General features: G+C 38.6%; 1 protein-coding gene across 1 annotated transcript; it reads left to right on the plus strand.

Annotated features, from left to right (window-relative positions):
- The first annotated feature begins 3,912 nt into the window (after positions 1-3,912).
- On the plus strand, positions 3,913-24,256 carry LOC145495670 (uncharacterized). Its single transcript, XM_081475293.1, has 6 exons — positions 3,913-4,024; positions 6,552-6,578; positions 7,054-7,218; positions 21,657-21,977; positions 22,186-22,335; positions 24,231-24,256. Exons 1-6 carry the CDS (start codon positions 3,913-3,915, stop codon positions 24,254-24,256), a joined length of 801 nt encoding a protein of 266 aa, XP_081331419.1.
- Positions 24,257-24,416: the final 160 nt, after the last annotated feature.

The raw sequence follows: 24,416 nt of genomic DNA on the forward strand, positions 1-24,416 counted from the left end.
AAAAAAAGCCAAAAAAAATGGATTAGACTGTGAACTCATTGATGTGGACAATATGGACTGAGAGTCAATTTATCTACTACCTAGGATATGTAAATTAAGCATGAAATTAAGAACTTCCAGTTCAAATTTCTCAATAGGAGAATAGCTGCAAATTCTTTTCTATTTAAAATGAAATTTTCGGAAGCAAATCTTTGTTGTTTTTGTCAAACAGCACATGAAACGTTGCTTCATCTTTTCTGGGAATGCCTGATCACAGAAGCCTTTTGGAATAACGTTCAACAATGTTTCGTCTAATACCAGCCTCACAAGTTTTAACTTGTTGCCAGTGTTTAGGTCTCAAAGGAGAGAAAAGCACTTTGCTATTCAGTCATTGTTTACTACTTGATAGATTTTACATTTACTCTTGTAAGTACAAAAATGTTCGACCATCCTTAATAGAATACGTTAATCAGGTTAGATGTAATTTAAAAATAGGAAAACATGTTTCAATTATAATGGAACACAAAACGCATTCCAACAGAAGTGGCACAAAATACTCCAGTCATTATGACTCGCTGATCTCTCCTTTAAACTTTTGTTTAAACAGGCAATTTAATTGAATAACAATTAGGTTCTTCTTTTCATTTGAACAGCTTTAACTTAGTGTTTCATGGCCCTGTGTTTTTTCCGCTTATATTTACTTTCGTCAGTTGTTAGAATAGTGTATTAGTAGCAGTAGAAGTATTGCATCTGTTAGTTGTATTATTATTATTTTTGTGTCCCTATTAGTAATATCGTTGTTATTTAGAATTAACTCCTGTTAAAAAGATTGTTATATTGTTAGTGTTGTAAGCAATGTTGATTGGTATTGTAATTTGTAATTCGTAAGTAGTAATAGTGATATAGGTAACTTTAGTTTCTGTAAAATTGTACACAAAGTATCCCCTCCCCTTGTCAAGGCTCGCGATCAATACCTATTCCTGCTCAGCGGCTTTCGCTAACAAGCATCCGCAAATTACAACTCTCGAGGAGAAAAATATCACATTGCTGTAAGTTTCCCGTGTGCATTCAGCTGGCGAGTGCCTATTTTTAGGAGCATTTTATTTTTTTTCCATTCTCATCCTCCAAAGATCTTTTCACCGAATCGTAAACACTCTGTGCTCTGTTTCGTCATTTAGTGATTTTCGAAGTTGTTGCTGCTATTTTCAGCCTGTCCCTCCCTAGCTAAGGGACTTTCGTAATCTTAGCACAAAGTTAATTGCAGAATAAAACGAGCAGTTTTCTGAAGAAACTTTCTCACGTTCCTGTCGACATTTTGGTATACTTCATCTCGAAGCCTACTAACCCCTGCTCTTTTCGCGTCATCGGATGGTGTTCGTTGAGTGGGGTCGAAAAGCTGGCTACCCCTTTTTGTTAGATCACAAAGAGATTTCACCTCGCAATACGGTGAATGCGCCCGCGGTGCGAGCGGCAGCCCAACCCGAGCTGTGCTACCAAAACAACACGATAAGCTAACAAAATAAAGACAAGGTCTGGGTTGCTTTAGACTCTTGTAATACTTATCTCGATAATTCGCTGTTTAATTTGAGGAGGACCAAAGTGTTTTGTTGAAAGGGGAGGGGGGAAACCATTTTTGCGCAATGGTTGGTTGGAGACGCAAAAAATATTGAATGTTTCATGGAATGATATCATGGCTTTTGGAATTATAACAACCTTTTGGTAAATATTTACTGAAAAAAGGTTCCCGACTTCAATGCCTTCTCGCTGCCATACATTTGACCATGGGACCAGGGCGGAGAAAGGCCAGGCGATGAAACGGGGGTTCTGCTCTTTTCGCAAGGAGTTGTGCGGAGTAGGACTGGCACGAGCACTATTCCACGCTTCCGCTGCGTTTAATAGCTGCCAAAAATCTCCTTTCGACAACCAGATTCATTATTTCTTCATTTTTAAGCCACCAGCGGCGTATTTTTAAAAGTTGTTTTGTCACCTCTGGCCCACGAATCAGTGGTTTTTTTTTTCAGTAGCAACTTTGCTTAGCTTTCTTTTTGTAAAAATCCAATAAATTGTTATTGAATATAAGATCGGCGCAATCCGTCGATGCGTGTTTTGTAGCTAAATCACAGTCATGATCACCCAGGCGTAATACAATAGTTTGTAGGGGGGATAGTAGCTGAAATATAAAAGTTTGTAAGGAGGTTAGCAGATGAAATTAAAATCGATCAAAGTATGGGTGATTCACCGAATAAAGAATCTTTAATAGTCAGTACTGTAATTTCTTCTCATCCTGGGGTGTTTAAACAAGATTTGAGCGAATTTTACATTTTTGCAGTATTTTACTAACGACTGAAGTTGCATGTAAACAGTCTATATACAGAGATTTGGATGGAAAAAAACTAGTTAACCGGGTGTTACTTGAGGGCGGACAAACAGATGATTCGGTTGATTAACTGTGAACTCGATGGTCCAGATAGTTCATTGTTCAATCCAGACACGGGCGACATAATTCTGTAGATATATGTTAATTAAAAGCTCTTGTACACGTTTCAGAATGTTAAAAAAAATAAAATTCTTTTACACCCGCTTTCCGCTTTCGACATGCCATCTTTCGACATGCTATGTAACTTGGCCTACGTCAAAATGTAAGCACAAGTGGCTTCTTTACGGTCGACCTCGACTTTTAGTCATGAAAGATGGATTTATTTGACATCAAACTAAGGCCAGGAGCACCAAGAAAACATTCCGTGAGTGATGAATCGACTGCTTTGAATGTTTACATCTTTCGAATATTAACTGAGCAGTAGCGGCCCAATTCTACCGGAAGTCACTATTGGGAGCCGATCGAGTACACTAAAATCGTTTCAATTATCCCGTAAATCGGGAGTCCACAGTCTTCTTCATTCATTTGAGGTCAGTAATTATCATATACTTGTCATTTGTTCCGCTGATAACCGGAAAAATTGCTAGTTTCACAGGTAAACCGTATTTCAGCCGTTTACATGGCATGTCGAAAGATGGAATGTCGAGAGATGGTCGAAAGATATCGCCTGTACACGCAACACTGAAAGCGGGTGTAAAGTAGTCGTTTGCGAAGCTTGGAGTACATGTATGTTTTTTTTTCCCGTGGAATTTCAGTTTTATTTGGAGAGACTTTTTCGCTGTCAGGTTGTAAGTGCTGCACACATTGAACCAATCAAAATAAACGTTTTCACATCGCGCAGAATTCGATTGTCTTTCGCGACATATACTTGCAGTGCTCAGTTTTTCAATGCGCGGAATAATAATTACAAATATTAGCTGTCGGAATTCCGACTGCTCTCGTCAATGAATCGGCGGCTGTCAATTAAACGGTCTGATGTGTGAAGTAAATCCCAAGGTGTAATAAGCTAACAAAAGCGCTCTAATTTAAAGGCGGCCTGCGCTCTTCACAAAGACCTTTGTCAACAAAGTCGTGTGCAGCGACATTCTCACTTTTTTTGTTGACATGTCACACTCGAAATGGTTAGAGCGCGGGAGCCAAAAGCTCTCCCACAAAAAAACTCTTCTTCCAAAGCGTTGCCAAATGGAAAGAACGGTGCGCATAAAACTTTCTTCTACTTTATCGTTGTCCTCTTTTACTCGACCGGTCAAAGCAGTTCACCAGACGTAGTCTTTTACTCGATCGGTTTACGTAGTCTGTCGTTGATCGAGGACTTAAAAGGCAACACAGGTCTTTATCTATTCGAAAGATGAAGAGGAAAATAAATGACATTTCTGTTTGAAATCCAGAGCCGAACAAAAAAGCAAAGGCACGCAGCGCGTCTTACGCCTGAGTGAGCATTGTTGTCCACTGCCTGTGTGAGATAATTATTCAAAATTGGAACCGTTTTAATTGATCAAAACATTTAAAAGCCCCAGGTTCGAGTATTCAGTTATTAGAATCCTCTTTGGAGTAACATGTCAAAGCGTACGAGACAGCAGCTCGGCTTTTACGCATCACTATTTGATGACGCTTATGATCGTCGCCTCAGTTATAAGTACCGACTCAAGCAAAAGCCCGTTGTTATGGGTATTTATGAAGTTGAGCGCATAGTCTCTCGACGAAATCAAGGGGGCAAGGCAGAGTATTTTATTCAGTGGAAGAATTATCCTTTAACTGAAAACACATGGGAGCCGTCCGAACACTTCTTATGTTGATGAAATTACATGTAAAGTGATGTTAAAACGACGTTCCGAACACTCTGAGATCTTTTTTTCAACGAAAATCAAAAATGATCTCTTTGAGACCGGCTAAGGATGAAGTACTCTGCTTCGCTTCCTTTAACTCTTTTATCTCTCTGAGATCATTTTTGCCTGACATGTGCAAGAAAGCGGGGTTGACCGGGGATTCAATGAGCTCTAAAAAGAGCTCCCGATCAACGCGCTGCATTTCTTGCACAGATGACATGCTGAAAATTCGTTTATTACAACTAGTGCAAAGCGTTACTTTAAATACGATGGTTAAGTGATACATTTTATCACCTCTCAATTTCAATGCCTTATAGCGTCAGCGTGTGTCCTATTGTTTGTGGAGGCGGAGCTTGGCATATATTAATATTCTGCCGGGAAATTCAAAAGAGTTTCGCTCTATTGTTCTTCTAGTCTCCGAGGCGAACGAAGGCTGAAAGATCGTTACGAGTGTTCGAAAGTTGGCAGAACGACCACTTCGAAACATTATTTTCCGTTAAAACTTGGCATAAAGCTTCCTTTAACAACATACATTCAAAGCCGTATGATAACCGTTAAGAAGGGCACTTTGAAGGAGTAAAATTCTTCCTCCAAATATTTCCTCATATAATATTTTCCCTCAAATGGACCAAATTCAGGAAAAGAAAACGACTAAATCCACTTTTCGTAAGATTTCAAAAAAAATGTCTCCTTTATTCCATCAATGTCTCATCTACAAAAGCCATATGATAACCACTACGAAACACAAGTATGAAGCACGTAAACTCTAAACAAGTATGCGTAGTCGGCCATTTTCTGGTCATTTTCTTTATTGTTTAACCATCGGCAGCCTAATTAATAATTAAATTTCGCGCGCACTCTACATTTAAGTCCCGGGTATGTCGCGGCATTCTGCGCGATGTGCTCAATACGCCGTTGCTAGCGGCTACAACGAACCAAAAACCAATTCATTAAGAGTTCCTTAGGCCATTTTCCACTCAGTCCAGCGCAGATTTTGTTAGTACAATACTTGGATACTTCAAAAAACAAAGTTTGCTTCGAATTTGTTCAATTTTTCGACACACAGAGATATACAAGTGATGCAATGTTTTCGACTGGTCTCCTGTGAAATAACCCAGGACAGACTTAGTGACCATTCATTATTTCTGCCTGGGGGTGGGGCTGGCAAGATTCATTACAAACAACAACAAAACGTTTTGACCCCCCTCCTCACAAAACAGAAGTCTTATGAGCAGGAGGCCTATAGCAGACCATGCTAAATATACATGCCCTCCCACCATTCTCCCCGTTCCCCACTCACACTTTTTATTTAGTACCACAGGTTTACTTTTAATCACATGAAATATATTCAATCAGCTATTATAAAATAACTTATTTAATAAGACAAACACAAATTTCTTTCTGTTCATTGTTCATCTGTTCCATTGCATTCTTCATTATCCTCCACCACTTCTTTTCTTTCTTCGCAACCATCTTTTTCAGAATTATCCCCTTCTTTTTCACTATGTCCTTCCTCTTCATGCGGGCAGTTTACCTCTAATTCTTAATCGGTGAGCTTTGCAAGTACACACTTCCTTGCTTCTGGATGCCAATTTCCCTTGTTGATGAGGCTTGCTAATCCAGCTTTGTGCCTGTCTGCTCTCAATTTTTCTAGACTCATATTTAACGAAAGCATTTGTTTTGTAATACACTTGTAAGCTTCTTCAGAATCACGTTTGATGATTTTACGCCTTGTTTCTTCTTGGATTTTGTTTAGGAGCTCTCTCTTTCTCTTTTCAGATTTTCTTTTCCTTTTTTTTTTTGTCTTCCGTTTTTCATTCCTGTCTTATTTGGTAAACTTTTGAAGGCTCGGTCAAGACTTTGCTTTATGCTTAACAACTTCTCTAATTTGTCACTGACATTTCTTTTCATTTGAGCAAGTTCCTCTTGCATTGCTTTAGCACACTGATAATGTTCACTGGTCCCATGGCTTTAGTTTATTTCTGTTAAAAAGTATTCCCAAATTAGATGGGATGTTATTTTCCTCTTTTTCCATTTGGGACACAATCTCTTGGGATTTTTTCACACCTTTGGACACAATGCCTATATGATTAGGCCTTAGTTGTGTCATAGGCATTCTCATAAATTTAAAACAGGAGGCTTAATTTTTTCAGAAAAAAGTAAACTCATGTCATGCTTGAGCTTTACAAAATATTTTTTGGTTTGAAGTCTCCTTTCCCTTTCCTTGTAAAGGTACTTTGGCAAGTTATCCAGGAAATAGGGTTGTGCAAGTTTGTACATGTCTGGGAGTATTTTGGTGAAATACTTGGTCCTTTTATGGTTTAGGTCTTTATACAAGTACTTGAAATAGCTGTTACTCTTTGTTCCAGTTGACAATTTTGGTGATGAATTCCAAGGTAGTGCTTGGAAAAAATAAAATATAAAGAAATATAGATATAGATAATGAAAGAAATATATAATTAGAACAGGCCTCACATTTTAATTCAATTTCTGCCATGCAAATTGTTCAGTCCAAAAACACTGTTTGAATGAAATAGCAGAGAATTGTATTATTAAAGGCGTCTACAGAAAATAATACTAAAAAAACCCGCAAGACAGGATGCAAACTTAAACAGATACATGATGTTACAAATGCAAGCAAAAACAACAGGAATGCTTCGAAGACTATGATTGGAACACTCTTTGTCGCAGTGGTAAAGTTGAGCAATTAAGCATCCGGAAGCTTGACAAGTATCCGTCAGTCATTTCAATCTTCAATTAAAGGGCAAAAAAAAAAAAAAAAAAAAAAAAAAAAATGATAAGGTGCGACGGTTCACTGCACATGCCTTGATTAGAATGGGTGAGGTACTTGATACCCGTGTCTCTCTTCAGCGGCACGAGCGCAGCGGCAGCGACAAGATGATACCAATGACAATGATATGGACAGCAGTTCTGATGCGGAAAGTGACAGCGAAGATGATATCGTTATTTCGCATCTTTGTAGCTCTGATTCATCGGAAAGCGAGAGTGATTCTAAAGGAAACCAACAGTGGCAGAGTACCTGTTGTAACACAGGTCTCTGGCCAAACCCGATCTGAACGCAATATTGTGAGGTCGTTATCTCACTGTCGTGACTTTTTTTGTATTAGTTGACCCATGTAAGTGGACTGTTTGGAAGTGTTCACCGGTATGCTCTATATGGCCGAAAGAAATACATAGCCCCCCACTCCTATGCCTATTTATTATAGTGACCCCCTCTTCATTTCTTAATTTTTTGATGATCCCCCCTCTTTTGTGCCATCTCCTTCCCCCAGGCATAAATATTGAATGGTCCCTTATTGTTCAGTATACAGACGAGCCTTCTCGAGGACACAGACCTTTAGCAAGGACGACCGTGACAGATTGCAACGGCTACCGGAAACAACAAATGACTTCCGTCAATGTTCTGCGCATGTCGGAGTAGGAAGTAGCAAGGAATGACAGGCCTGCACGACTTCTAACAATGGAAACTTTTGAACCATGTGCGCAATCTTTGACCCTTTTATAATTTCGCTCTTACGAGTATGTCTTTAAGGGATTTCCCTCTTTTAAAAGATATGAGTGGTGGCTCTTTGAAAATTTGCCGTAGAGAAGGCTGGTTTTGTATCAAGTGCCATTTTTGCATTAAAACATGTTTGAGATTAGGCACTGACAGTTGATATTGTGTTACAAAAGGCAAGATATCTTTTCGGCTTTCGTATTTTTGTTGTAGCGCTGATACCCTTTCTGTGAATTTGATATCTGATAGGAGTGTCTCAATCAGATTTTTTGGATAACCTCTAGCAAGGAGACGTGATTTGAATTTAATAATGTTCTCTTCAAATATTGTTCTTGAAGAGTTAGTGCGTAAAAGTCTAAGAACTTCTCCCAAGCCAAGGGGTCAAAGATTACGCACATGGTTCAAAAGTTTCCATTGTTAGAAGTCGTGCAGGCCCGTCATTCCTTGCTACTTCTAACCGTCGTCCACTCCGCACCGACCAGAAATGAAATTACCATTCAGTGCGTGGTTACCAAGGGTTAACTTTTTAACTCGCAAATGTTACGTGTGGTCGTCTGTTGTTGGTTTGCCTGTAGGCCAAGAGTGCATGACATAATAACATGTAGTGTACAGTCGAACCTCCGATTGCGACAACCTCTCATAAGCGACCGTCTCTCCTCAGCGACCAGTTTTCCAGAATACCAAAAGTCAGATCACTATATTTTGAACCTCTTGTAATCGACCACCTCTCGTAAACGACCGCGACCACTTTAGAGCTAAAAGCTTGAAAGTTTCTGTTGCTTTAAACCTCCAGTGAACGTCCACTTGACAAATGATAGGGCAAAAATTGGATAATAAAACACATCGTAAGATGTTGTAACATCATCGCATTCCTAGGTAGTACAAGAGATGGAAATTTTCTCAACGGAAAGTATCGGTTTTTTTTCTCGAAATTGACTTTTCACATGAATACGACATTTAAAACGCGGGTAATTCTCTGCAGTTACCATATGCTAATGACGCAAAATTTTGACCGACAAAATGGTCTGAGCTCTCGTAAGCGACCACTTTCCGTAAGTGCTTACCGGATGTTTGACTGTAGTATTTTTATTTTTACGAAAAAAACTTGTGTTTTTTTGCTCGAAAAACAAAGTGAAACGCCTTCGAAAAAATAAAGTTTGTCATATTTACATTGCAAGCGTAACTTGACGCCTGATAATATTTTTTTACGAGTATGGCAAAATTAGAAACGGACAATATGTTTGTCAAAGGGAAAAGAATAAATTTAAATTCAGTCGTTCGAATGGCGTTTAATTAATTAATTAAGTAAATTTTAACGTATAAGAATCGCACGCACGTAGGCCTGTAAAATATGATGTTCAACATCCTACATTTTGTCAAAACGTTACCAAAACCGAGGAATATATTGAGCTAACAGTCGAAGTCGCAATGACGTCCTGATATAGATATGTATTCAACATTCAGGCCAAGTTTATCACGAACCAACTTCAAAAAAAAGAAAAAAAAAACATTAAGAGGAAAACAACGAAATCAATGTTTAGTTCGCAACAAAGTACCAAAACAAAATTAGAGAACACGGAAAATGCCGTCAAATTTCCAGGATTTTAACAGAACGATTGTTAAAACATGAGTTTCAAACGTTCCTTTCATTAGAATATAACTTTAACCCAGGCATGCAAGAAGAAATTTGTTCCTGTAAGGGTAGTTGACAAACCAGATAGAAATATTTTATTCACATAACAAGTGCGTAATAATTTAAACAGGAAGTCTTTATGGTAGGAGCAGGAGGAGTCAAACTGCTACGAGCAGAAATAGCTCTGAATGACAGAGACAAAACAAGCCATCTCTTATTACACAGTGTTGGCTTGTAATGGGCTGCTATTTGGACTTCACTTCTCCATCTGGTGTTAAGCGGCCTTCACACGGCAAATTAAAGGTGGCAAACTCGTAGTTGGCAAACTCAAGTTGGTGTGTGTGAACGGCCCAAATACAGTACGCAAACACGTTGGCAAACTGTTGGCGACAAATAGAACTTGCCTCTACTCTCGTCAACTTTTTCACCAACTTTTTCGTGTTGGTAAACTCGTTTCTGACGTGTGAACGACTGGCAAACAAGTGTTACTAACTGTCAACCAATCAAAACACGCGCTCTGTTCACTTAATTTATTTGCGTAACACTTCACAAAGTGGCGGACGCAATTCAAGATGAACATGAGGCCTCTTTTAAATTTATCGAAGAGGTTCACAATTGTCTGGCTGTGTGAAACGATTCATCTGTAGTCTACAAAGATACTCAAAACACACAAAAGAAAATGGAGGAGCCAGCGGACAAACTGGGTTTCGTCCAAACCTTTCTGTCTCTTCTCTTCTCTTCTCTTGTCCTGTTTCACTGTTCGACGTGAGTCCCACTGCACTAAGTCGGCCATGTTGCAAATTACCGTGTGTTGCGATTTGACGCGAGTTCAACGTGTGAAGGTACGAGTTTGCCAACTTAAGTTTGCCGTGTGAAGGCCGCTTTAGCTCAATATACTATCTTACCATTTCCCACGAGACATAAAATGTAAAAAAGCTGATGAAGCATGATGTAAATTCAATTTCGTGAATGGCATTTAACTAACTTGTAGCCATCTTATGTGCATGGAGGCCTGCAGAATATAATGTTCAACATTCTTCCTATTTATTAAAAAGTCATATTATTATTACTACTTTTTAAATTGAATTAATTATAAGCTTAGCTCGAAGCTGCAATAACGTCCTAACATAGATGATTTATTCAATATTCAGTTTGACTAATCACGAGCCACCTTGAACTAGAAAACAATATATTAGCAGAAAAACAGCGAGATTAATGTTTAAATTTTCAATAAAGTACAAAAATAAAGGTAGGGAACGAGGTGAGTGCCAAGGAAATTCATTGTTAAAAACATGAGTTTGGAACGTATATTTCTTTGGAATAAAACAGTCACTCATAAACAAGCCGAAGAAAAATAAATTATTAAAATAAAGGAGCCCAAGAAGGAATTTCTTCCTGTAAGCTTAGTTGAAAAACCGGCAGATAGAAATATTTTGTTCACATAATAAGTGGGTAATTTAAACGGGAACTCTTAGTAAAAGTAGGAGGAGTCAAACTGACATGAGCAGAAATAGCTCTGAATGACAGAGATAAAACACGCCATCTCTTATTTCAGTGTTGACTTGTAATGAGCTGTTATTTCGACTTCACAACGCCAGACTTTCCATAAGACTTGAGAACTGAAGACGTTCGTTGCGGTTTAAAAATGAATGTTTCTGCCCTCCTCGTTTTTGTGTCATCGATTTCAATAATGCTTCGTCCAACGCAAGCGGAGGGTGAGTTCCAAAATGTCTTACATTTTCATTGATAGCCTTTAAATCGCGTTTTATACTCTCCTACTTAGTGTATCCTAACATCAGCTTGTCTGGGCTGGCATCCCAAACTCTGCCTCATAAGCGGGTTGAGTTTATTGTTGGTTCTTCTCTTCAACCTCTTCTTCTCGGTCATGTTTTCTTCCGGGTACTCCTATTTTGCTATCTTTATGAAGACCGACAATTTAAAATTCCAATTCGACCAAGAATTTGAGTTTGTCCGGATTTGTCTGAACACCGTCAATATTTTCATTCAGTTAGAATTCGCAAAGATCACGTAAAATTGTCATGATAAAATTTTCTCAGGTAAAACTGACACGATATTTCATTAATCACTCGCAAAAACGGAGAAAAATACGTTTTTTGGTAACATTTTTATCTCCTGTCTGTCTCTTTGCGAAAGCAATTTCGAATTCGGTCCTTAATTGACGATGCGCGAAAAGTTTAAAAGATAAGACTCATGCAAAAATATAAGTGTACTTATTTAGTTCAATAGTTTTCTCGATAAAGATGGTAACGATGGTGATAATTAAGAGACTATGATCTAGATCACAGCCTTTTGTGATAAATTGGGAAACTAAACTTCTAAAAGTTGCAGCTCAGTCATTTTTGTCTTCTTTGTCTTTCGTGGAAGCTTTGTTTATTTAGCACTCTTTGGTATTTTAAAGCCGATAGTTGTAATGTCAAAATACTGTAAGATAAAGAAAACCATTTTCATGTAGATTTCAAGTTCTTGAAGCATCATCGCTAAGTTTTCCAGAAATAACGTTTGAATAAATCTAGCGGAATTTATTTGTAATTTGTCTCACAATTTTGTTGCGCATCTACGACGCAATTTGCAAATTGCAAATTGAACAAGGCGTTGTCTAGTGCAACACTCCCTGAATTGGACATGTCTCGCACGTTTTCGTTACAGCAATGCGAGGCATGTTTATAACCCAGTGTAACAGCGCCTTTTAACACGATTGCCGACGCATAATTCTTTACAACAGTTCGTACGAGAAATTGCTACTCGCTTTTATCTTATAGCATCAAACATGGTTCTTAAAAATAATTCTCTGTCAGCACATAAATAAAGACGAAGAGGAAGCTAGAATATCAACACCAGCTATTTTCTCACTAGATGGGAAAAGGGATCTGTAAAATGCGTGTCTAGTTTGTATTCTATCGCCAAAAAAAAAAAAAAAAAAAAGATGATGCTGCATTTTTTGTTAATAAAATCGGCAAGGTAATTAATCTGACACCCATTGCTTAGCATTTTGTGTAATCTTTGAGGACAGATCTTTCAAAAACCTTTGAAAGGCACGGAAATTTGGAGTTTAAACGGCAAATAATCGAAATGCGGGCTTTCTTGTTATAGTCATAACAAACATATCCTACTATACGTAATGCTGTTGTTAAGAAGTATATTATCTGAATTTAATCATAAACAAAAATAGGAACTTTATGCCCATGAGTTGTGTCACAGTTTTGTCGGTCAGTCTTTTGTTATAAAGGTAATTATCTTTTGGTTTCTGTAGTCACAAAATAAAAACGACTTCTTACGTGCTCGAAAGCACTCGACAATTAAAAAAGGAAGCTATTACCAGTAACAGGTGGACTTGAAATACCCCACTTTCTTCACCGTGTAAAATTACCGTATGTCATCATTAAAACTCCTCAATTAAGTTAAATTATGCAGAAATCATCTTTGTTGTTTACGTATCTTGCGGTCTGTAGGCCAGTATACGGTTTTTTCTTGAGCGAGCGAACTCAAGCGTTTCATTTGTTTTCTTTCGTTTTGTGTATTTGTTGAACTTTTTTGTCTTCTTTTTGTCTAAGTGAGCGATATCTTGGATTCAGTGAGATGAAGAAAGCAAACAAAAAGTTAGTGTTATGCATGAATAAATTTAACAAGCTCTTTTCCGGAAAAAAACCGTCTGCGTTACTGGTTACTAATACAACAGACCATATCTGAAAACGTAGTAAATGTTTTCCATCCACGCTACGCTGGAAAAGTTTGGAAAATGCAACAATCACCGGTCATTTTGGACGTGCGTTTCAGGAAAACTCTGGCAGGGAAATCACAAGATTATCTCGATGTCATAGTTTTCGAAAAGCTCTGTTTTTTCAAAATGTTTCCCGTCCACACTAAGAAGCAAGCCGGCGTTTTCAAATTCCTGATCCTCAAGTTTGAAGTTAAGAGCGTTTTCGTGATGGTTTAGAGGAGATGTTAGGCCTAACCGTAGAAAGATAGCCGTGTTTTCAAATTCCTCCTGTTTGAAGAGCGTTTTCATGACGAGTTAGAGGAGACGGTAGGCCTAACCGTAGAAAGATAGCCGTGTTTTCCAATTTCTCCATGGTAGTGTGGACGCAGCCTAAGTTTTAAAAGGAAACCAACAGTGACAGAGTGACTGTTGTAGCACAGGTCTCTGGCCAAACCCGATCTGGGCGCAATATTGTGAGGTCGTTCTCTCACTGTCGTGACTTTTTTTGTATTAGTTGACCCATGTAAGTGGACTGTTTGGAAGTGTTCACCGGTATGCTCTATATGGCTAAAAGAAATACATAGTCCCCCCCCCCCCCAACTCCTATGCCTATTTAGTTTAGTGACCCCCGCTTCATTTCTTAATTTTTTGATCACCCCCCCCCCCATCTTATTTTCCAGCCCCCCTCCCCCTTCCCTCAAGGCATAAGTATTGAATGGTGCCTTATTGTTCAGTATACATACGAGCCTTGTCGAGGAGACAGACCTTTAGCAAGGACGACCGTGACAGATTGCATTGGCTACCGGAAACAACAAATGACTTCCGTCAATATTCTGCACATGTCAGTGATACTCGCTAACCGTCGTCCACTCCGCACCGACCGGAAATGAAATTATCATTCAGTGCGTGGTTACCAAGGGTTACACTTTTAACTCGCAAATTATATATGTGGTCGCCTGTTGTTGGTTTGCCTGTAGATCAAGAGTGACATAACAACATGTAGTATACAGTCGAACCTCCGGTTGCGACCACCTCTCGTAAGCGACCACCTCTCCTCAGCGACCAGTTTTCCAAAATACCAAAAGTCAGATCACTAAATTTGGAACCTCCTGTAAGCGACCACCTCTCGTTAGCGACCGCGACTTCTCTTACAGCTAAAAGTTTGAAATTTTCTTTTGTTTTTGACCTCCAGTGAGTGACCACTAAGCAGGTTATAGAGCGAAAATTGGACAATAAGATGTTGTAACATCATCGTATTGCTGCGTAGTATAAGAGATGAAAATTTTCTCAACAGAAAGTACCGGTTTTTTTTTCTTCTCGAAATTGACTTTTCACATGACGTTTGAACCATGGGTAAGTCTCTGCAGTTACCATATGCTAATGAGGCAAATTTTGACCGGAAAAATGGTGTGAGCTCTCGTAAGCGACCAGCTCCCGTAAGCGACCAGCTCCCGTAAGCGACCAGCTCCCGTAAGCGACCGCCTAGGGTTGACATTTTGGGTGGTCGCTCACGGGAGGTTCGAGTGTAGCATTTTTTTTGTTTTTCTCGAAACTAAAACGTCTGCGAAAAAATAAAGTTTGTCATATTTACATTGCAAGCGTAACTTGACGCCTGATAATATTGTTTCACGAGTATGGCAGAATTAGAAACGGGCAATATATTTGCCAAAGGGAAAGCATAAATTTAAATTCAGTCGTTTGAATGGCCTTTAATTAATTAATTAATTATAACAATCGCACACACGAACGTCTGTAAACAAAACCGTCGAATTTATTAAGCTAACAGTCGAAGTCGCAATAACGTCCTGATATAAATATGTATTCAACATTCAGGCTAACTTTATCAAGAACCAACTTGAACAAAAAACTTATTACGCGGAAAACAAAAAAAAAATTAATGTTTCATTCGCAATAAAGTACCAAAACAAAGATAGAGAACATGGAAAATATCGTCGAATATCCAGGATTTCAACTGAGTGATTGTTAAAAACATGAGTTTGGAGCGTTTCTTTCATTGGAATATAACATTCACCCAGGCATGCAAGAAGAAATTCTTTCCTGTAAGCCTAGCTGACAAACCAGATAGCAATATTTTGTTCACATAGCAATTGCGTAATAATTTTAACAGGAAGTCTTTATAGGAAGAACAGGACGGGTCAGACTGCCATGAGCAGTAATTGCTCTGAATGACAGACCCAAAACACGCCATCTCTTATTACGGTACAAGCAAATATATGAAAGTTCATATATTTGAACTGGGGAGAATGATATGAAGATATGATTGTTTATCGCAGTTACGCACTTAACTTAAGCAGTAGTGAGATTAAAGCCTGAAAAAACTTCAGGCCTGAACGGGATTCGAACCCATGACGATACCGGTGCAGTACAACGAAATTAATGTTAAAATTTTCAATAAAGTACAAAAATAAAGGTAGGGAACATGGAAAATGCCATGGAAATTCAAGAAATTGAAGGTTTTTTACTGAGTGATTGTTAAAAACATGAATTTGGAACGTATATTTCATCCGAATAAAACATTCACTCGTAAACAAGCGCAAGAAAAAATAAATAAATAAATAAATAAAATAAACAAGCCTAAGAGGGAATTCCTTCCTGTAAGCTTAGTTGAGAAACCCGCAGATAGAAATATTTTGTTCACGTGATAAGTGCGTAATTGAAACAGGAAGTCTTAGTAAGAGTAGGAGGAGTCAAACTGACATGAGCAGAAATAGCTCTGAATGACAGAGACAAAACACGCCGGTGTTGACTTGTGATTAGCTGTCATTTCGACGTCACATTGCTGGCTGGTGCTAGCTGAATACTTTGTATAAGACTTGAGAACTGAAGACGTTCGTTCCGGTGTAAAAATGAATGTTTCTGCCCTCCTCATTTTTGTGTCATCGATTTCAATAATGCTTCATCCAACGCAAGCGGAGGGTGAGTTCGAAAATGTCCTTACATTTTCATTGATAGCCTTGAAATCGCGTTTTATACTCTCCTACTTTGTGTATCCTAAAATCCACTTGCCTGGGCTGGGATCTCAAACTCTGCCTCATAATCAGGTTGAGTTGTTGTTGGTTCTTCTCTTCAACCTCTTCTTCTCGTTCATCAGTTTCCTTCGGGTATTCCTATTTTCCTATCTTCATGAAAACCGACATTTTAAAATTCCAATTTGACCAAGAATCCGAGTTTGTCTGGGTTCGTCTGTATACACCCCTAATACTTTCAGTTCGAATCCGCAAAAATCACGCAAAATTTGTCATGATAAAATTTTCACAAATAAAATTGACACGATATTTCATTTATCACTCACAAAAACGGAGAAAAATACGTTTTTGTGGTAACATTTTTATCTACTGTCTCTCTCTTTTGCGAAAGTAATTTCGGTCCTTAATTGACGATGCGCGAAAAGTTTAAAAGATAAGACCCACGCAAATATATAAATGTACTTATTTGGTTAATAGTTTTTCTTTGATAATGATGATAGGTAAAGTCTGCATGCGAGCCAAGTGGCCCATCAGGCTGGAGCTTATCCCGGTTTCTGTAGCATGAAGCGACTAGGAGTATTTCTACTCCCCCCTGGATGGGATGCTAGTCCATCGCAGGGTTACCCCCAGCATTAAGTTCGCCGGTACTCATTTATACACCTGGGTGGAGAGAGGCATTGTGAGAGTAAAGTGTCTTGCCCAAGAACACAACACAATGTCCCCGGCCAGGGCTCAAACCCGGACCGCTCGATCCGGAGACGAGCGCACTAACCATGAGGCCACCGCGCCTCCCCTTATAATGATGATAACGAAGGTGATAATCAAGAGACTATCATCCGGATCACAGTCTTTTGTGATAATTTGGGAAGCTAATCTTCTAAAAGTTGCAGGTCAGTCATTTTTGTCTTCTTTGTCTTTCGTAGGAGCTTTGTTTATTTAGCACTCTTTGGTATTTTAAAGGATAGTTGTAATGTCAAAATACTGTAAGATAAAGAAAATTATTTTCATGGAGATTTCAAGTTCTTGATGCATGCCTAAGTTTTGCGGAAATAACATTTGAATAAATTTACCGAAATTGATTTGTAATTTGTCTCACAATTTTGTTGCGCATCGACGAGGCAATTTGCACGAGGCGTTGTCTAGTGTAACACTCCCTGAATTGGACATGTCTCGCACGTTTTCGTTACGGCAATGCGAGGCATGTTTATAACCCAGTGTAACAGCGCCTTTTGACACGATTGCCGACGCATAATTCTCTACAAAAGCTGGTACGAGAAATTGCTACATGCATTTATCTCATAGCATCACTACGTTCTTAAAAATGACTCAGTGAACGCATAAATAGAGACGAAGATGAAGGAATCTCAAAAACAGCTATCTTCTCATTAGATGGGAAAAGGGATCCGAAAAATGTGTGTCTAGCCTGTATTTTATCGCCTAAAAAGGGATGGTGCTGCATTTTCTGTTGATATAATCGGCAAGGTAGTTAATCTGACACCCATTGCTTTGTATTTTGTGTGATCTTTGAGGACAGATCTTTCAAAAATCTTCGAAGGGCAGGAAAAGTTGGAGTTCAAACGGCAAATGATCGAAATGCGGGCTTTCTTGTTATGGTCGTAACAAACATTTCCTACTATATTTAATTAATGCTCTTGTTAAAAAACATATTATCTGAATTTAATCATAAACATAAATATGAACTTATGTCCATGGGTTGTGTCACAGCTGTTTCGGTTCAGTCTTCTGTTGTAAAGGTCATTATCCTTTGAATTCTGTAGTCAAAAAATAAAAACGACTTCCGTGCGTGCTCCAAACGACTCGACAAATAATAAAGGAAGTTATTGCCAGTAGCAGGTGGATTTTGAAATAGCCCATTTTCTCCACCGTATGAAATTAGCCTATGTCATAATTGCCTTAAAACCCCTCAGTTAAGTCAAATTATGCGGAAAACATCTTTGCTGTTTACGTATGTTGCGGTGTAAAGGCCAATATGCAGTTTTCTCTTCAGCGAGCGAACTCGAGTGTTTTCGTCTTTTCTTTCTTTTTGTGTATTTGTTGAACTTTTTTTGTTTTCTTTTTGTCTAAGTGAGCGATATCTTGGATTCAGTGAGTTGAAGAAAGCAAACAAAAAGTTAAGGGGATGCGTAAATAAATTTAACCAGCTCTTTTCCAGCAAAAACATCAGCGTTACAGGTTATTAATACAACAAAGCATACCTAAAAACGTAGTAAATGTTTTCCTTGCACGCTACGCTGGAAAAATTTGGAAAACGCAGCCGGTCATTTTGGATGGATTAAACCTTAGAAAGATAGCCGTGTTTTGAAATTCCTCCTGTTTGAAGAGCGTTTCATGATGGGTTGGAGGAGGCGGTAGTCTTAACCATAGAAAGATAGCCGTGTTTTCAAATTTCTCCATTGTAGTGTGCACGCAGCCTGAGTTTTTCATCTCTTTTTCTCACAACATGAAGTAAATTTCAATGATTCCCCCACTAACCGCTCCCTAGATAGAGAGCGTTAGTGAGAGTAGGGAATTTAAGAAAATCACGACGGCAACGGCAACGGGAATGTCACTGAACAAAAGGTTTAATGAGCAAAACAATAGCCGTGCGACTGCGTTATAATTCTTGGTACATTTCCTTGCCGTCCTCTGCAAAACAACGACGTGAAATGACCAATTTTTGCGTTGTCTGGAGAACATGAACCACAATGACTAATTTTTTTGAAAAGAAATGCACCGTTGAAAGGGCTGGGATACAAAAAGGACAAAGGAGGTCTAGAGGGCATCAGATTTCAGGTACGCGCTGTGAGTTTACATACATATTCACCCCTGTTGCTTTCTGCTAAACTATATAGACTATAATATGGGCGCTTGCCATAAAACCAAAAGTTCCAAAACTTTCGAAACAGACGCGAATGGAACGGAAATTTCCTTGGAAAGGTTTCACAAAGTCAGGACATTTTTGGCCGCAAATTTTTTGGTCGAATGGAGAGCGCCCATATATATACCTCGTTAGCCGGGAAATAGTTAGCAGAAAAATTGGCCACTCAGAAAAGCTAAAATTTCCTTTGTTTTACCTTGAGAATTCGCAGTTATTGACATAGCAAACTTCTACATCCATAATTAGGCGGTATAAAATAGTCCCACCGGGACAAAACATGTGTCTGTTGTAGACTAGGAGTCCGCTGTGGAGATGTGGCCGTTAGTGGAGGTTTGACTGTGTAGTCTATATAGCTTTCAAAAAGTAAGTAGCAGGAGTGAATATGTACGTAAATTATCAACACGTAACCATTAAAGACTAGTGTCTCGTAGGCCTTCTTTTTCCATCCCAGCCATTTCCCCGGTGCGTTTCTATGCCAAAAGCACGAACAATATCCCTGTTTTTTAAAGTTGAATAGGAAGGATATAGTGTTTTATTAACGGTAATACAGTCGAACCTTTCTAGACGGCCGTTATGGAGAGGTATCAGTAGGGGTGAAATATGACATCCATATTTTCTTGGTATTCAACCTTTTTATCTTAAAAAAAAAATGATCAGTGTGACATGTAAATACGTAACAAAATCAAAATATATCAATAAGACAGAGACCAAACAGATATAGAGACCAACGACGCGCAGTTTAAGAGGAATAAAAATAAGAATTATTACCTGCTTTCACAGGAAGCGGTACTTTCTTGATAATTGTCTCGGTCTCTCGGACGAGGATAACTCTGTCTCTCGGACCGATAACTTCGTGAATGTTTTCAAAAGTGTTACATCTCCTCGTGTATTCTCTCACCGTTACGTTTTGCACTATAATTTCGTAACAATGCCAGTGAGCTTTAACTTAACCTTAAGTTAACCTACGGATTAAACCTCAAGTCAGTGGCATCAATATTGTCACCGTTTACAGACGATCCATTTTCCAAGCTGAGAGGCTTTGATTGAAGTAGAGTGTACCTGTCTACGTGAAACGGTTGTGCTGCCTACGCCAAACGTGATGGATGCAACTGTAATCGATTGTTTACTCAAGCTCCACGTTTAAAAATGTCTTTTTTTTTCTCTTGAAGTCAGGTTCGGCTGTGGGTCTTCCACAAAAATTAAAACAGCCGATATTGAGCGAATAATGTGTGCTACAGTTGTCACCTTCAAAAAAAAAAAAAAACATAGGCGGAAGTCACATAGGTTTCGGGCGATATGCGCGTGTCGGTGATCGAAATAATGTTGCATAACATTGCAATGCACCAAAAGCAAGATCTACTTTCATTTAACTGCAAATGTTTGCAAAAGCTAATCATGTGGTCAATCTAAAAGGAAAAAAAAAATTACAAGCATCCGTATGCGTTATTGATGAAAAAAGGTTTCCAAATTCGTTTAGTTTTGCTCTTGATGAAAGTAGCTGGCCAAGTTCCATGTTGATTTCACGAATGACGAATTTAACAAAATGTACCACACGTTTATGTCTCTTGAGGGGTACTTTTTCAGTTTCGACTTCAAATTCTGTGCACCAGTGGGCTTTTGATGGTATTGAAATTAGCTAAAATTAGCCGTTTCGCTCACGAGCTTCGATGAAGGTAATTGTATCGGCCTAAAATATTATAACATTTGGAGCTTTTGCTAATCAAATGAATGCTTTAGAAACAGCAAAATATGCATTCTGAGCTAGCCAAAATATATTGATAGACATGTTCGCGTTGATCTGTACGAGCGAAAAGAAAATGCACAATTTTCGGCCATTTTCGGCGGCGGCTGGCAGATATAATGGCGATTTTTGAACTTTCCTGGATTTCGAAAAAAACTAAAGCGCTTCAGGGCCTTTGAAGGGTATTTTCGAAAACAATTCATTATAGAGGTGATTTGGACAAAATATGAAGAAATCCGAAATTTCGCGACTGGAAACAACGCTGGAAATACTTTGGAAACGCAACAATTACCGGTCATTTTGGATTTGTGTTTGAGGAAAACTCTGACAGGGAAATCGCTTGATTATCGTGATGTCATCCTTCTTGAAAAGCCCTGTTTTCAAAATGTTTTCCGTCCACACTAAAACACAAGCCGGCGTTTTCAAATTTCTCCAGTTTGAAGAGCATTTTGGAAAAGGATTAGAGGAGACCGTAAGACTAACCGTAGAAACATAGTCCGTGTTTTCAAATTTCTCAATTTTATTATGGACGCAACGTTATTTTGTCACTTTTTTCTCACAAATTGAAGTTAAATTCAATGATTCCGTCACAAGCCGCTACTTAGATAAAGAGCGGCACTGAGATTGTGTAACGGATCGAGGCAGCACCTCTGTTTGAGATATTCTTGTCTCCTTTTGTGTTTCTATTTCATTTTCTCGTTGTCTGTATAGGGCTAGAATTCGACGAATACGTTTCAAGTAAAGACTATTACCTGCCTCAAGATGATTATTTTATAGTCTTTTTTACATTTATTTCAAGATTACTTACAGGATTGCTTACAACCAACACCGTATAATAAGAGATGGCGTGTTGTGTCGCTGCCATTCAGAGCTATTTCTGCTCATTGATACTCAGCTATAATAGACCGAGATGCTCGCTTGCATCTAAATGTTAATTTTTTTATATAAAGTACAAGAAACATATTACGTAAGACTCGATATTTTTCTTTCCATATTACAGTTTCAGAAGCTGACATAAGTATGACCATCGCGGTGCTTCTGATGTCTCAGATGTTTTATAAACTGGACGCTCAGCAGTGTATAATTCGAGGCGAATATTCCATCCGCGGCATGATGTTAAAAGGCCATACCTTTATCGAGGAGAAGACCGGAATCTGGCTTAATTGTTTAGACAAGTGTGATGATGACGTCAGATGTCAAAGCTTTAACTACGTCATCAGCCAAGGCATATGTGAGTTGAACAACCGCACCAAAGAAGCCAGACCTGAAGATTTTGTTCCGGACAGCCATCGCTTCTATATTAAACGATTCAGGAAAAGAGGTATTGTTCTTCTTTGAACAGTTCTTCTCTATCTTTTTTTGAGGATAGTAATTGTGTCGTATACAGGCGTGCCCAGAATCTCATTACATCCCGAGGACTACGAACAAAGCCCGCAGGTTTTCGTCGAGAGAGCTCAACAATAGTGGTGTTTAGTAATGACAGAAAAGCGCCGAGAAAAAAACAATGTTTTTGACTTTTCTGTTTTTAGTTCCCCTTGGATCCGTTGCCGAGTTGCCAGCTGAGTCGTGCGCCGAGATCCGGGCGAGTGAAGGAGAAGATGCAGTCAGCGGTAATTACTGGTTCGATTCAATTAAACCTGGCGAGGTAGTCCTGGCTCGTTGTGACATGTCTAAACTAGGTAACTAGACGTTCGGGGTTTTACTTCGATTTATTATTTACAAACCTCTTGTAATAAGCCTCATCTACGCGCTATAAAATGCCTCAACTTCCAGGCTGTTTATATGATTAGAGACTCTGTATTCTGCAAAATAAAGCATATTTGCGATGCGTACAACCTTGGCGGTAAATCAATTTTTTTACGAACTTTTACATTTAAGCTATTTCACCTTTCTATTAATGTAATCTAACCAGCACTGTCAGTTTTAATAAACCCTTCTCGCAATAAACGCCCCCATAGCGAAAATAACGTTCAAGACATGGACATAGACTGTTTAATCTATGAGATGCTCTTCATAAAGAAAAAGCTTAGCTTTAAAACCCAATCAGGCTCCATTCGCGCAAAACTATTTGTTTAGAGTTAAAACAGCAATAGCATTTATGAAGGTCATGAAGCCGAGAGCTACAAAGATGGGTTTCAGGTCTGCTATCTTCTCTCGACTAACAATTAACAGTCAAACAGGCTCTATCTTCCCCGTGCAACTGACAGCGGGTGCTCAGAACCAGAAGATTCCCACCCAGCAAGAAGTTGTTTGTGGAACAGATATATTTCAAGGAGCAGATCCGTTGCCATTCCCAGACTGGATTATGATAATGATGGATATCTGATAAAGATGTTTTGTTTTTCTTTATAAAAAGTAAAAATTTTAAAAGTTACTTAGTTAGTGATCTCTTTTGCCTATTTGCTCCTGACCGGGCTCCGTCAAATATATCAACAGAAGCTATTGCAGTTTAATCCTTTCAATCTTTTCTTCTAAAACAGATATCGATGACTGCGCAAGTCATCCCTGTAAGAACAACGGGACCTGCACAGACGGAGTGAACGGATTCAACTGCAGCTGTGCACCAGGATTTAATGGCGCACAATGTGAAACAGGTAACTGTAGCCAAAATTTATTTTCCTTCAGATGTTAGGAGTTTTTAATCTCTTTCTATGTCGCTTGCAGTGCTTTTATTGTTTGAAGTACTTGAAAAGGGCAGAGACATATATTTTTGCTGCTGCAAAGTTCTATTGTATATGACCGATATGTGATAATAGATTTTTGGCCTGGGAAAGCACTTCTGTAAAAACTTGTGTAAACTTTCTGGTTGCGAGGATCAGGACCGGAATCTGTTACAGGGAAATATCTTCAGAGCCGCCAACAGCACTCAACAATTAGGTCCAACGATATCATTTTAATCCAAGAACGTAACAAAAGAATATTTTACAAGGCACGGCTATTTAAGCCGAAAACACAATTCTAAAGGTTTACGAAAAGTTTTTAAAAAATCTCAACTAAACATTATCTCATACATTTCAGGAAGCTCGATTATCTGTAACGGAATTTGTAGTTTTCAACATTAATAACTTTCAAAACAATAAAGGGAGATAACAGTTCAACAAAAAGACTAACACAGGTAGTAATTACAGCTCAGCGCTTATTACAGGTATGATCTACAACAAAAACAGGTGTTTGTTACGGTTAATGAACTGGAATAGTAAACTGCAACTTAGAAATGCAAAATGAACTAAAACAAATATATCTAAACCGAATACGTAAAATATACTAACTAATCTGATTTTCTCTCCTCACGGTTATTATCTTTCTACCTTTTCCCCTTACAACAGATATCGATGACTGTACAAGTCATCCCTGTAAGAACAACGCGACCTGTATAGACCGAGTGAACGGATTCAACTGCAGCTGTGCACCAGGATTTAATGGCACACAATGTGAAACAGGTAACAAAAGCCAAAACTAGTTAATTTTCATTGATATTCTACGGTTTTGAATCTCTTTCTAAGCTTTTTGCAGTGTTGTATCTTTTAACTTCAAGCATAGTTTTGTTATTGAGTTTTGTTGTTGGTTGTTGCAGGTTCTATCGAATGTGACCGTTATTAACTTTCTGCCTTATCACCTTGAAACAGATATAGATGATTGTGCAAGTCATCCCTGTAAGAGCAACGGAACCTGTACAGACCGAGTGAACGGATTCAACTGCAGCTGCGCACCAGGATTTAATGGGACACAATGTGAAACAGGTAATCGTAACAGATAACAT

The sequence above is a fragment of the Orbicella franksi genome, chromosome 8 (assembly GCF_964199315.1).
Source record: "Orbicella franksi chromosome 8, jaOrbFran1.1, whole genome shotgun sequence".
Lineage (NCBI taxonomy): Eukaryota > Metazoa > Cnidaria > Anthozoa > Scleractinia > Merulinidae > Orbicella > Orbicella franksi.